This window comes from Sphaerodactylus townsendi, linkage group LG03, assembly GCF_021028975.2.
Source record: "Sphaerodactylus townsendi isolate TG3544 linkage group LG03, MPM_Stown_v2.3, whole genome shotgun sequence".
Lineage (NCBI taxonomy): Eukaryota > Metazoa > Chordata > Lepidosauria > Squamata > Sphaerodactylidae > Sphaerodactylus > Sphaerodactylus townsendi.
In genome coordinates, this window is record NC_059427.1 from 91,331,379 (window position 1) to 91,345,957 (window position 14,579).

A 14,579-nucleotide genomic window follows, 5' to 3' on the forward strand; every position below is an offset into this window, starting at 1 on the left:
CAAAGAAAATCCAGTAAGCTATCTCTGTGCTACATAATAGACAGCATACACCTTAGGAAGAATATAAGAATCAGCTCGGGTACCTGCTCACTCTAAATTGCTGTTTATAAATAACACAATGCAACTTTTGATCATTCATTGTCGGACTGGCTGTGCAAGATTTTAAGATGTTTCTGAGAACAAAGGACTAAGTACAAAAACAACATAGCTGGAGCTTCCTAACAGGAAGACAATTTGAACAATTTATGACCTAATGTTCTGAATGCAAGAAATGGTTCTGCGTTTTTCTAAGAGCAATTTTTTTCTCAACTGACCAGTCACCAAGAAGCAGGGCATGAATTCAAATTCATTATAAAGGTCAACAGGATTAAGGGAGGAAAAAAGAAAAGAAAGCCAGAACAGAATTTGAAACACAAAAGAAGATAATGCCAATACACACAAAAATAGTACAATTTCTGAAATACACTGTATTGTGAACGTTGTAGTATTCTACAGGAGTTTTTCTAATTGTAATATTATTAAACTTTCAGCTACAGTTATAACACTGTGTGTGCTGTCTACTGACCTTGGTTGGGAATGGAAATTTCGAAGGTTCTGTTTTACAAGGTGTGTGAATAGCTGTCAGTGGAGGCGGCCAAATATGGGTCATCTCCTGTAATCACATAAAGCCCAAAATTATTACAGATCTATGTTAATGCAAACTGAACAGGCAGACTTCATATTTGAATATGTGTGATAAAAAAGCTGTCTGTGACCTCACTCACCCTCACTATCAGCTGAGAGAATTAAAACTAATTAGGAACATACTAAGTTTTATGAACAGCAAATTATAATTCCTTTAAATTTACAAGCAAAAACAAAAGAACCAAAAGCAATCAAGTTGTTATGTTAACAATTCTAAAACTTTGCAATGATATTCTTCGCTATTTGTAAAATGTAAAAAATTTGATAGGGCGTGGTCAAATTATTTTGAATAAAATACATCGCCACCATCCTGCACACAAAAAGAAATTACTAGGAGACAGAAAAAAATACAACTTACTTTTAGAATTTCATCAACACTGCTCATGTCACCAGATGCTGATGCCTATAAATCAAGATTCAGAATTAATTGTTCTATTTGCACTGCCATGATGGTTGTAAAGGAACTTTTCAGCACCACCGATCTAGCAATAGCCCTCAGTTTTCATCAAGACCTTCCTACATAGGGAAAATCTTCTGTTTGCCATTCTCACATGGTGAAGTAAACATTAAACAGAAACATTTTCCATGTTCAGGGCAAGGATCTGGATCCTACCTTTGAAGAGTTACAGCTGTCATGTCACAAAACTGTCATAATGAAACATCACACTACTTCCTCTCCATCTGTTGAAATTCAAAGTGTACCTAGTTTTCTTATAACCCCAACTTGAAACAATCTCATTTTAAAATTCTAAAGTTACTGTATCTTTAAAAGATTAATTCTATTATTTAAAATTTTGTTGGCTGTCCTTGTATAAACAGCAGCATAATTTTCTGTTTCTCTTTCTTAAACCATACTTGAAATATTTTAATGGAATTAAGTTTTCACGCCTATTAGTTTCACAGCCATTCTTGTTTTTCTTCCGGAGTCAAGGGCCATAAAGTCTATGAAGAGTTATTTCATTCAACTTGCCAATGCAGTTATTATGTTTCAGAGTTGATAGTAGAACAAAAGATATTAATCTGTTTTCTGTGCTACCAATTTACCTAAATTTTTGCTCAGTGTAGGAAGCTACACTACAGATGCAAACAGTGGTATTTTGAGATATATGGCCAACTTATATACACTGCTTTTTTCTTTTTCTTTTTAATTAGCACAGTATTTGTTTTGGGGGGATATATGAAATTTTTGTGCAAACAAGGGCTTGTGATGTCTGATCAGTGCTTAGATAATATTTGGTGTTACTACAATATTAATCATGGCAGATTAATCCTGTGAGAATATTAATCAAGAGAAACATTGGAATGTTTATTTCATAGCAGGAGAAGCTTCCTTACTCTGGAAGGTGATATCAGCAGAAGTTCCGTCATTCCCCTTCGCCCTGTATATTTTAGTCATGGAATCACTGAAATTTAGTTTTAGGATACATGCTGTGTAACTATCAAAAAAAAGTTAACTTACATCAAGAGGCTGAGAGGGAATCTTCAGCTTTGTTAGATGTGCTTTGCTACTAGGTTTCAGTTCGTTCATATTGTTGCTGTGTGTCTGGCTACTGTAGTGTTCAGAAGAAAGCTTTGGTTCCATGGACTCCTGACCATCCATGGGTCTTACATAGGCAGTGGGCTTCTGCAACATTGTGTTAGACTTAGACATAAGTGAGGGTGGGAAAGACTGGCTAGAATGCTGGCCACTAGAAAATGAAGGTACACGGGAAGGTGAGTCCCAATTGGCATCTGGATCTCGTGGAGATTTAGAACGCTGATGGTCCTTGCTGTGGTGATCATTTCCATGAGATCTGGAACGGCTGGGATTCACAGAAGAAACAGTGGATGGTTTTCCAGGGCTGGAAGAACGAGACTTTGAGTGTTCTGAACCATGCTGGGTTTTTTTCCGGCTACTGGTGCTCCCACTACTGCCATATGAATCACGGTCATGTCTCTGTCCACTACTGCTAGTGCTACTGCCACTGTTGCGCTGGCTGCCATGTCCGCTCTGTAAACCTGAAGACCGCTTCTGAGACTGGGAAGAAGTGCTAGGCGCTGGACCTACAGGCGTCCATTTGCTGCTCTGGTGAGAGCCAGTACTATGTCTCTGTTCACCAAAGAAATTTTGGGTTGATTTTTCATCTGGTGCTGATGGTACTGTTGGTTTGGGCATTCCAACAAGCTTCGGAAGAGAGCGGTCACCTATAAAATCCTCCATTTCATCATAGTTTCCAAGCATGCTTTGGATACGGCTAGACAATTTATCTTCTTTGCTGGTCTGTATAAGTAATGAAAACCACAATGAAAAGGTATGTCAAAATAAATCAATATACCTGTAAGTGATTATATAATTTAGTTTTAAAGCAGATACATTTCTGAATGCTAATTATTTACATAATTTTTCTAACCACTTAGTTGTTCTTTGTCAAAATTAATTCAGCAACCAGTGCACTCATCCACAACAGATATATATCATGACTGATGAATAGTTTCATTAAAATTCATTTCACCATGAAAACACAAGAAGATGAAGTTATACAGTTTTGTTTCATTCATTAAATTTATTAGATTTATAAACCACCCTACTCCTTTGGACAGGCTCAGAGCGGCTTACAACAATCAATACTACAAAACTAAAATCCATCATCACAATCCAACCAGAGAACCATAATAATAATAAAAAAACAGAGGAGGGTTTGAATTAATAATTAAAATGTAAATCAATCAAAAAAAGAAAAAAGGAGGAAGAAAAGGGGAGGGGATGGGAGGCAAGCCAAGTTGGACACCATTGCAGTCCTCAATTATAGGGCTGGTGGAACAGCTCAGTCTTACAGGCCCTGTGAAACGGTATGGGGAAGGATGGTCTACAAATGTAAAAAAACACAAATCCCACAGATCTCATTTGAAAGAGCGTTCTACCAGGGCAGGGCCAGAACCAAAAAAGATGTGGCCCTGATTGAGAACAGCCAGACATTTTTCAGGTCAGGGACCACCAGTAGGTTGTTATTAGCAGAGTGAAAGCTCCTTTGGGTGATATATTGGGAGAGGTGATCCAGCAGGTATGAAGGCCCCAGACCATTTAGGACAGGGGTCTGCAACCTGCGGCTCCCCAGATGTTCATGGACTACAATTCCCATCAGCCCCTGCCAGCATGGCCAATTGGCAGGGGCTGATGGGATTTGTAGTCCATGGACATCTGGAGAGCTGCAGGTTGCAGACCCCTGATTTAGGGCTTCAAAGGTTAATACCAAAACCTTGACCCTGATCCAGTACTCCACCTGGATTCAGTGCAGTTGGCAGAGCACCGGTTGGATATGAGCTCTCCATAGTGTCTCTGTAAGGACCGGTGTGGTTGCATTCTGGACCAGCTGGAGTTGCAGAGCAGGCTCAAGAGAAGCCCTGCATAGAGCAAGTTACAGTAGTCTAATTTGGAGGTGACAGTTGCATGTGTCACTGTGGCTAGGTCAAGGCAAGACAGGTTGGATGCCAGCAACCTGGCCTGGTGAAGATAGAAGAACATCAGCTTGCCCACATTCATGATCTGTGCCTCCGCAGACAAGGAGACAACCATGATCACTTCAAAACTCTTGACAGCCTGCATAGGTATTAATTGCATGCCATCAAAAGCCAGGAGCTGGCCTCTCACTCCTGAATCCCCCTGGCCCAACCACAGGACCAGTCTTCAATGGATTTAATTTCAGGTGGCTCTGTTTCAACCACTTCACCATGGCCTCCAAGCAGCTAGTCAATATATCTGGGGTGGTATCTGGCCATCCACCCATCCACAGGTATAGCTGGGTACTGGTGACAACCCAGCCCAAAACTCCAGACTAACTGGCAAGAGGGCACATATAGACTCCACACACCAGCGGGTGACGTGGCAAAGTCCTCTCTCGTGCTATTTTTCATTCCCAACCTGGGAGAAATGAGATTAGCCACTACAAGGCTGTTCCATGTATCCCAGCAAGGCGTTGTCAGAATATTAATAATAATAATAATAAACCTATATATAATAATAAACATATATATATATATATATGTTTATATATATATATATAAAGTACTTTATATATATATAAAGTCAGAATATTGAGACTATGTCAAATGCTGCTGTCAGATAAAGTAACAATAGCAGCACCAACCTGCCTTGGTCCAGTAGTCTCCAGAGATCATCTGTGAGGATGACCAAAGCTATCTCCATCTCACAGCCATGTCAAAAACTCAACTGAAATGTGTCCTCCAGGAAAACCTGGAGCTGTTCCCCATCCTGTCCTTCAACTACTCTACCCAAAAATGGAAAGTGGATGGATCAAGAGGATCCAGAGATGGTTTTCAAGAGTGGCCTTATCTCTTTCAATCCCCACCCCACCCCTAGAAATACCCTTGAACTCAGAGACAGATAATGCTCTTCAAAGGCCCCCGCACACCATCTCCACTGGCTTTTACCAGTCAAGACGGGCATGGATCCAAGGGGCAGGTGGTAGGCTTCACAGTCACCAGGAACCTGTAGGTATCAGACTGGGAGAGATGGCTGAATTTGTTCAACATAGGACCTTAAGATGTCCGTTTGCTAACAGTATCCACACTGGCAAGGAGGTCTTGGCAGAGCAGAAAGATGTTATCCCCCCAAAAGCTCCCATATACCTCATAGCTAATTGTCAAATTCCTCAGTGACAAATCACCATAAACAACTGCACCAGGCAAGACCTAGCAGATGCAATGATAGTCACATAATAATAGTTTTTCCCAGCTCTCACCACTAGCTCATAAGATTTCAAAAGTGTCTTATAAAACGCTCTTGTCACTTTGCCACAAGTGCTCTGCCAAGCTCGCTCTAATCGTTTAAGCTCCTGTTTTTTCCCTCCATGGCTCCAAGGGGCTAATTTGGACTGAGGGTGAAGAGGACATCAGGGAGCTCATCTAAAGGGTGGCTGGAAGGCAGCGGATCTTGCACAACATTCTGGACATCAAAAGGATCCATAAGTCTCCACAAGCAAGCATAAATCAGCTCACCGCTTATACTGAGGGGCTGGGGTATTCACAGGCCTTCAGGGAAAATGGTTTGAATATGATACTCTGTCAACAGAGATCGGGCCAATATCCATCCCCCATGCCAAAGATCAAATCCAGGGTGAGGCCTGCTTGGTATATGGGATTTGATACAAACCGAGAAAAGTCTCAGTGTCACCATGGAGGACACCTGGTCCAAAGCCCATGTAAAGGTGGCCACACTAGCATTTGATATTGAAATCCCCTGGTATTATCAGCCTGGGAACTCCAAGGCTCAACCAAACAACACCTCCCACAAGCTTGACAGGGTGTTGGCTGACGCATTAAGGTATTGGTACACCAATCAGATAATCAGACTCTTCTCAGTGTCTCATGCCAGACCCATACAATCAGCACCCGAAACCTTTGGGATGGGGAGTTCCCTGAAGAAGAAAGGCTCCCGGATAAGCATTATCACCGCCTTTGTCCAAGACTGATGAAAGACCCAAACCCTGGGGGAGGGGGTGCTAGTTCTTTCAGGGTGAATGTTTTGTCCTCCTAGGTAACTCTGCAGGGTAATGATCTTATTATTAACGGACTTGGCATTGTATAGCTTCAGTGTCAGAAAAGGGTTTGAATTCCTTGCCTCACCATCTTTGCATCATGGGATGGAACAAAGGTTGAAAGAAGAATGAGCATAGTCACATCTCCGACTTCTTCCCTTAGCATACCTTCTCCCATTGCCATACTTCCCACATCCCCCAATCACAGGGATCTCTGACTGTATGCTGGCTTCCCTTGTACAACTCATATATACAACAGCATAAATAACCATTCACTTCAGACCACAACTAATATCAAACTCTGCCACCACCCCTTCCCAGATCTGTATCCCACTATACGTCCCTGCTGACAACACAGGGAATCTAAGGAGACAAGTACAACCAACAACCAATCAACTCCAAGTGCATTGATTAATTTGTGCCAAAGACCAAAGCTAAGCTACAAATTCAATTTTGGATAGTCAACAAAGGTTCTAGGACTTGGGTCTCTTAAAAGAGCTGTCGTAATAGGTTACATCTGCCTTTCCCTTGCATCACACTTTAATAAAAAGAAACTGAACCATTTTTCATTTGAAGTTAAACTACTATGCCTTATCTTCCAATAGTAAAAACTGTAGATGTAGATTCCAACAGTGTCCAGCTGAAACTAATGTCAATAATACTTCATTGTATAGATCTTCTGCAATAATGAAAACATGATTTTGCTTATGGAAACTCACTAAATATTCCAATAGTTCCATGATAAGGTTAAAGATAGCATTTTTCTACAATAATCTGTAGCTTATTAAACTGCAAACCACAGTACACTTAAGGGTTACTTTCGTTTAATATGCTCAAAACCGGATGAAGTAAAATCTTCTCTTCTGATGTCAGCATTTTAAAAATAACAAACAGTAACTACGTCTTATATAGCAGCAGTATTTTATATCAGAAAAATAAAAACTGATTATCATATTCATCATTCCAGTAATGTAAGCACCACTCTTCGATATAAAACAACAACAACACTCAAACGGCATCTCTATCTTTATTGATTAAAAAGGCCAAATGACTGTCTGCCACACACTGCAGGGCATTCTATCTGAATACACGGGGCTCCTCACTGGGACAGATTACAGTAATACGTCCAGGGATATCAAGTTCTAGATCCCCACTCCACCATGAAGCTCATGGACTTAAGCAAGTCACATTTCTGTTATTGGAGGAGGTGGATAATCATATCGTTACCCTGGGCTCCTTTGATACATATTGAGACATGGAATAATAGTAATAGTGCTGTATTTCCACAGACACCCAGGATTCCTGAGTTGAGATTTTTAAGCCAAGTCATGTTTACTTAGATTCTCAGATGAAAAAAGAATGCTTTCAGCCACACTACTTCTGTTCCACTCAGAGGACTCTACAGTTCTGCACAACAGAATCAACAGTTTGACTTCTCCCTTAGAACACTCACTGAAGAACCACTCAAGTCTTAAAGTAGCAAAGACCTAATACGGAAATGAAACTTAAAATCATCACCCTTCAAAGAACAGAAAAACAGCAATTCCTGCCATTGCAGGTTTTTCCTAATACTCATACAAGAGTTGATTCTTTGAAAACTATTTAAATTCCAAGAAACCGTTATGCATATGTAGTCTTGATTAATTTGACTGTTTGTGGAAGCTTTGACTTCACTCCTCTTAGTCTGCCACTACACTTCATCAGTCTCTTTCCGTCTTGTTTGCATTGTTAACTTTGCAAGTTTGAACTTCTTCAGTTTTCCAACCACAAGACTGAAAAGGGAATTGCATTTTTTAAAAACAAAACTTCCCTTTCATCTTCCTTGACTACTTTCAAAAGGTGGAGTGAAGCAAACAAGGTAGATAAATTATTCTTTGAAGATACGGTTTTCTAGCAATAGTGTATGGTCTCCCACTGGACAGAGAAAAAAAAAGCCTGCCCCAAATTGTTCAGGCCCTCATCAGTAGTACATCTGCAAGCTGTGTTTGGACATATATGAGGGCAGTTGTTCCAAATATCTGATATAGTCCTTTAAAGGGGTAGAGAAGGATACAAGATGGGAAGTCATCTTAATGCGTTCTCTTTCCCGTTTTCTCTCTCCGTCCCAGATGCACCTCTTTCTCCAACCTTACCAAAGCTGAGAAGGATAATGGAAGATCTCATTTTGAGGTCCTTCACAGTGTACAACTAGGGGGCCATCCGGGTTTCTAGGTCCCCATCAGATTGCCAGTGTATAGTAGGAACTGGTAACTGATAAACTTGAGAATGGCGCAGGTGAGCTGTATCTACTCTATAATGTAAACAACTGTAAATGAACCTACGTAAGGATGCATTTTAGTTAAGTTGCTAGTAAATGCACAAATTTTACTAATGCAGCCCAAAACATTCAGTCTGTACCTCATACAAAACTTGTTAGAATGAATGTCACAAAATAATTGTTTATGCTTAGTAGAATAGAAAATTCAGAACAATTAATTGTACAATCACTGTACCATGACATGAAACAAACAAACGAAAGTATCTAAGGTGGGGGAGTGCCTATGGTGTTAGTAGGGTAAGAGTGAGATATAAAACAGATCCATAAACCCATATTAAATCCTGATTCTATAGCATTCAAAATGACTTCTAAGCTAAACAGGCAATGTGGTTCCAAGTTGCATAATCTTCAGTTCCTGACCTCTGACCCGTCTGACAACAGAAACAAGGAGATACTCTGTGATACATCTGCCGCAGTGATGCATCTGCAATAGTTTCATAAACAAGAAGTCTATAAATTAAAAACCCAAAGTCCAAGTTTTTCAAATCAACCCTTTTTTGTAACCCAGTCTCTTCTCTACTTTGGTTCATTCACAGTTACAACCACTACAATTAAACATTATTTAACTATATAAGCAATGCAGGATTACATTATCAATCACAATAAGCCTCTTAAAAACCAAGAAGGAACTAGACATTAAAACCACCGAGCCCTAACAACCCTCTGTCTTCCATGGAAGATAATCTAGAAGACAGAAATGTTTTTATATAGAATCTTGCAACAAAACAAACCGTTAGTATAACATAACATAACCTCTGCAAATAAATTTTATTCAGAGTTTTTATTCTATACTAACATGCTGCATATATACTGTTTAACAGCTAACCAGTTTCACATGCAGATTAGATGTATTAAGATACTATTTAGAAGAAGTTCAATATTTTCTTTTTTAAAAGTGTTGATTTGATGAATCCAAAGCTTGCATTAATCCCAGAACAGTCAAAAAATTCTAGCAAATCTTTCATCTCCAGTTATGTTAAAAACACTTCAAACCATATAATAACATTTCTGACTTGGTTATCATCAAGGGCAAAAAATCATAATCCTTCTCTCAAGCCTCTTATGAACACCAAATTACATCAGAGGACTATGATTCACATCAAGGCTTAGAAGGCTTATGCACAACATTTTCCAGAATTTTTTTATAAGTGCAAACCAACAGTCAGATTTAAAAACCCCAAAAACCTTAAACCATCTTTTTTGGAATCTGTCATAAATGCTTATTTGAAAAACCACATGCACTTACAACTTTATATGGTTCAGCAAAGAGAGGAGAGTTAGGTGGAAAGGCCTCTTCACCCTGTTGAATTTCTTGATTACGCCTCTCTCTTTCTTTAATACGCAGCGCATTCCGGTCTTCACGGTTCATGTTGCTATGAACAAAAATAATTTGATTACATAAAAGGAGATGCCGTGAAGGTAAGTTACAGAGATTTCCCCCCTAGACAGTATGCAAAGCATCTTAAGAATTCCACCTTCCCTTTAAAGACACTCCAATGAGCTTTCTTTAAAACACTGGTGCCTTTATCTCAAAATTTGGATGACAGTTACAACACTGTTAATACTTATGCAACTACTTCAAACATTCTCTAAGGTCATGTTACCTGCAAATTTCAAATAAATGAACAGAAAATATAACTATGAAGCAATGTTCTTAATTAGAAAATTAAACTTTGCCTTTTCCTGGTACCAACTGTTACATTCAGATCATGTCCCACCAGCCAACATATGAACCCACATGCTCAGTTTCAACAACTGCCATTATTTTTGATCTACCTCATTTTTCTTTCTTTCTGTTCCCAACACAGCTTCCTTGGTGTCCATCCTTTGCAGCATGCCTCTCAGCTCTGCTGTTTTTACGTTCCCTAAAAATGACATTTCTATTCTAAATACATATTTCAGTATACATCACCAAAGTTACAGCAACAACTGTCTCAAAATGCCTACACTTAATGATCTCTGAGCCTGAAGAACATGGAAAAGTTCCCTTAATAGAATGGGCCAACTGAAGCCTGGTGTAACAAAACACTGCTTATTTGACCTAGTGATCTATCTAAATATAAGCTATAAATCTACAAAAGGGAAGATTCTCTTCAAGGTGAAGTAAGCAGCCAGATTAGATATTAAATGATATTAACAATTATGTTTGTGGAAGCCATTCATGAAGCAATAACCATAATTTATGCCACTAAAGATCTCTACATAATCAATGATTTTCAGTGTGCTTGCTAAAGCATTATTACCAAATGCTTATTCTCAATAACGGTTTATTTCTGTAAAGGATCCTTTTTTCTTTGATACAAGAAAGTACTGAAAACCCTAGAGGTTTTAGCTTTATTTGTTAGAAGATATATCACCATCAAAATACTTGGCACAAAGAAATTAAAATTAAAAGGCCCCTCTTAGGTCTATCATAACATAATATTTTCTTAACAAACTGCACCTAACTAATACAGCAAAATGACTAGTGTGCATTACTACCAAAAACACATACAAAAACCACATTACAAAAGGGAAAAAGGGAGGGCTCCCAATTTCCTCTATGCCGAATATAAACACAATTTAAAATTTACCACTAGCCTTCTAATTACAATTATTGAATTAATTCATAATTATCATTACTAAAAAGATTCAAACTTTTCTCTATTATATCTATTTATTAATTCTTCTTATTCTCAAATCCACAAATCATAATTGAATAATCTACCAAAACCCATATTTTTGTCTTATAATTAATTTTCCTTATTACAATAGGGAGCCAGACTGACTAGCATCCTTTTAAGTCCTACCTTTGTAAGGGATAGAATCACCATATCTTCAGGACAGAGCAAAATGGGCATCCTCTGGTCAGCTAGAGTAGGAAGAGGATTACCTTGTCAATTCAGTATCTGAATTAAGTCATTGATATAAAAATTAAATAGGAAATGAGCTAGCAAGCAACCCTGTTTAACCACTTTCCTCAACAGGATTGATTCTATAAATGCTAGAGGAAGCACCAGCTTAATGCTCCTGCTCTAATCCTAACATTGATATCAGAGTAAAGTTTCCTCAACAGCCTTAAAAGTCTTTATCAATGCTAGATTTATTAAATTCACACCATAATCTAACATGATCAATAAAGTCAAAGGCTCAGGAGAGCTCTACAAATGCCACCAGATGCTGGTTACTCAAATTTATTTGTGTAGTTCTGAACTAAACCAGGCAGGGTTGTGCGATGGTCAATCATGCTGTGTCCCTTCCTTAAACCACCCTTTTCAGAACAGAGTAAATTGACGACATCTGCTATTTTTCAACCTGTTAAGTAAATGGTGTGCTTATGGTTTGTAAGAAATATTTAAAAGACTTATACAGTGATAGTTGGCTAGATAGCTGCAACTGCCTTTTTAAAAACTGGGATCAATGATACTTTGTTTCCAATTAGGAGGGACTAGCACTAAAGCCCATTTTAACTTAGTGGGCTCTAGTGGGGTTGGGGGAAGGCAAGCCATGGATCCCCCTGCCCCCTTCCTCCCCCCCCCAAGTGTCCACAGCCACACCAGGCTCTGCCCCAGCCAGACTTACCACAGGCCTCAAGTCCTCCTTTTCACCAGGTAGGTAGTCATTTTTGTGTGGGTTGGGGGGAGGTTGGTGGGGAATAGGGACGCGGATACCAGGGCTGGTAGGAGAACAGTTAGTGTTTGGAAGAAGGTAGGGAGCAGCAGGAGGGCTATTGTGTGGCTGGGGGAGAGGGAAATTTGGTGCTTTTGGCCCACTGGGCCAGGTTTGGCCTGGGGGTGGGGTGAGGGCAGGGGGGAATCGGGAGGGCTTTTTCCAGGCCAAGGCTGTCTTTACCCTGACACTGGCAGGTTGCTTCTGAGTAAGGAGTTGGGAAAGGGTGGGAAACTATGTGGGAGGGGAATTTACTGCTTTTGTACCACTCGCTTAGGCTTGGTCTGGGGATAGGGAAAGGACATGTTGGAAATAGGAAGGCTTTTGCTGGGTCAGGGAAAGGGTGTGTGGGAAGCAGGAGGGGAGGGTGGAGTGGGAGGCCATTGGCGAGCCTAGTAGGCAGTTGGCCTCTTGCTCTCTTTTGAGCATGAGAATGAACCCTGAACCAATGGGCAGGCAGGACAGTCTCCTGCCTGCCCATTGTTTTAGGGTTCATCATCCGGACAATCTGCATGTGACTGAATTATACAGGATAAGATAGCACAGGGATTGTCAGTTTCAGTACATAGTGGGACCCACAAATGAACATTCAGTTTGTATACTTCAGCCAAAATCCAATCCTCACTTAGGGTCTTATTAAGAGTTAATTAATTAATCAACTAAGTATATTTGGAGCATGAAACTGGATCCTAACGTGGTAGGGTCTCCAAATCGATGTAAAAATACTTGGAGTATGTGAAGTGGGTAATAAAGAGTTGAAAAATGCTTCATAAGGATTAGTTAAATCTCCATTAACAATTATTTGTGCTGACTGCAAAATATAAATCAATTTCATCAATTTTATGCAATCATCTCCAAAATTCATATTGCCCAAACCGTGGAACAAAAAACACCAATTCAGATTATTGAATGCTTTCTCTGCATTTAGAAAAATTAAAGCAACTTGTTGTTCATTATGTTTCTCCAACTATTATATGATATCCAATACAATTTTAATGTTGTCCTTTAATCCTTAAGATCTTGAATGAATTCATGTATAAAATACATATCACTTCATGGCTCAAGAGCACTTAACAGGAACAGACTTTTTTGTCAAAGAAGCTTAGTCTCCTCTTAAATCCTATAATCAGATTTCAAAAAGTAATTCAAAGAATCCTAAATTTTGTGAAATATGCCAGTCCCAAGGCAAAAACAGAAGCTTATGCAAGTTTCTGAATTCAAACTCATTTCACAAATCTCATTATCTGATCTCTAAAGAAGTCTACCTGTGGTCCAGGAGATGCCAATAGCTATATATCAATAAGAAAAGTGATTGATTGGGCAACGGATGGACAATTTCAAGCTTTACTGGATGAAGCAAATGGTTTGACTGCTTTCAAATCTGGTTTTAGGCCTGATTGTGGGACTGAAACAGCCTCAGTGACTCTGGTGTTCCAAAAGATTGCTAGAGGAAGCATGATTTTCTGGATTATCTCAATGGATTATCGCAATATTTCCCTGGACCACCTTTCCATAATGAGATTGGAAGGCACTGTTTTGTGGCAGTTTCAGTTGTACCAGGAAGTGGTACTGGGGTACTGTTGCTCAGCTCCTTGATTGTTGGGATCCCAAAAGGTTGCATCTTGTCCTACTATGCTTTTACACATTTACATGACACTGCTGGTGAGATCATCTAGAGAACTGGGCTGAGATGACACCAAATATATGGGTGCTACCCAGCTCTATCTCACACTTCCAGATGATCCAAGGGAGGCTGAAGAAATGTGAACTGGTGCCTGGAGGCAGTTTTGGAGTGGATGCAGATTAATATACTGAAGTTTAATCCTGAGAATATAGAAGCGCCACTGGTGAGTGAAAGGTCTGCTGGGAGAGGGTGTCTGGAGACAATACCCCCTCCTCCTCAGTTCCCCAAAGGATCAAGCCTGGCATTTATGAGGCCCAGTGAAATGACTGCAGTAGTTGGCTATTCACAGAATTAGAGAGTTTATGACAGAACCAAACTTTAATTTGTAATTAACCAACATGAGAGGCACCTTTCAAAGCCTAAACCTGTCTTCAGGCAGTCAAATATGCTTGGAAATAGAATTATAATTATAACTGACAATAAAGTTAGATCACACATTAAGCATTACAAATGGCATTAAATTTATTCTCTCCCCAGTATCAACCATCTGAATTAAGAAAGGGGGGGGGGGTTGACAAATGAAACCCCATCTTGATTTTCCAAAATGCTGACTGTCTTCACTGGGTGAATAATTCTTAGTGAGGAGAATTTAGAATCAGTTATCAGGGTCAGTCCTGTCTATTTGGACAGGCAGCAGGGTCTCCGACTGAGTTCCTTCACTTGGCCTACTGTTTCATCCTTTTAGCTTAAACCTTCTGGATACAAAGCAGTT

General features: G+C 39.6%; 1 protein-coding gene across 5 annotated transcripts in view; it reads right to left on the minus strand.

Moving 5' to 3' along the window:
* Nucleotides 1–14,579, minus strand: part of AFF4 (AF4/FMR2 family member 4) — a 61,950-nt gene that overhangs the window by 30,297 nt on the left and 17,074 nt on the right. For 3 of the 5 annotated variants that reach the window (XM_048487886.1, XM_048487882.1, XM_048487883.1), the window contains 6 exons: nucleotides 11,325–11,386; nucleotides 10,312–10,400; nucleotides 9,782–9,908; nucleotides 2,144–2,944; nucleotides 1,043–1,087; nucleotides 566–652 (listed from right to left, as the gene is read on the minus strand). In XM_048487886.1, coding sequence (XP_048343843.1) covers nucleotides 566–652; nucleotides 1,043–1,087; nucleotides 2,144–2,944; nucleotides 9,782–9,908; nucleotides 10,312–10,316 — 1,065 coding nt within the window. In that variant the 5' untranslated portion in view covers nucleotides 10,317–10,400; nucleotides 11,325–11,386. The remainder of the gene's footprint in view (nucleotides 1–565; nucleotides 653–1,042; nucleotides 1,088–2,143; nucleotides 2,945–9,781; nucleotides 9,909–10,311; nucleotides 10,401–11,324; nucleotides 11,387–14,579) is intronic. The other 2 variants (XM_048487884.1, XM_048487885.1) reach the window with 2 other exon arrangements.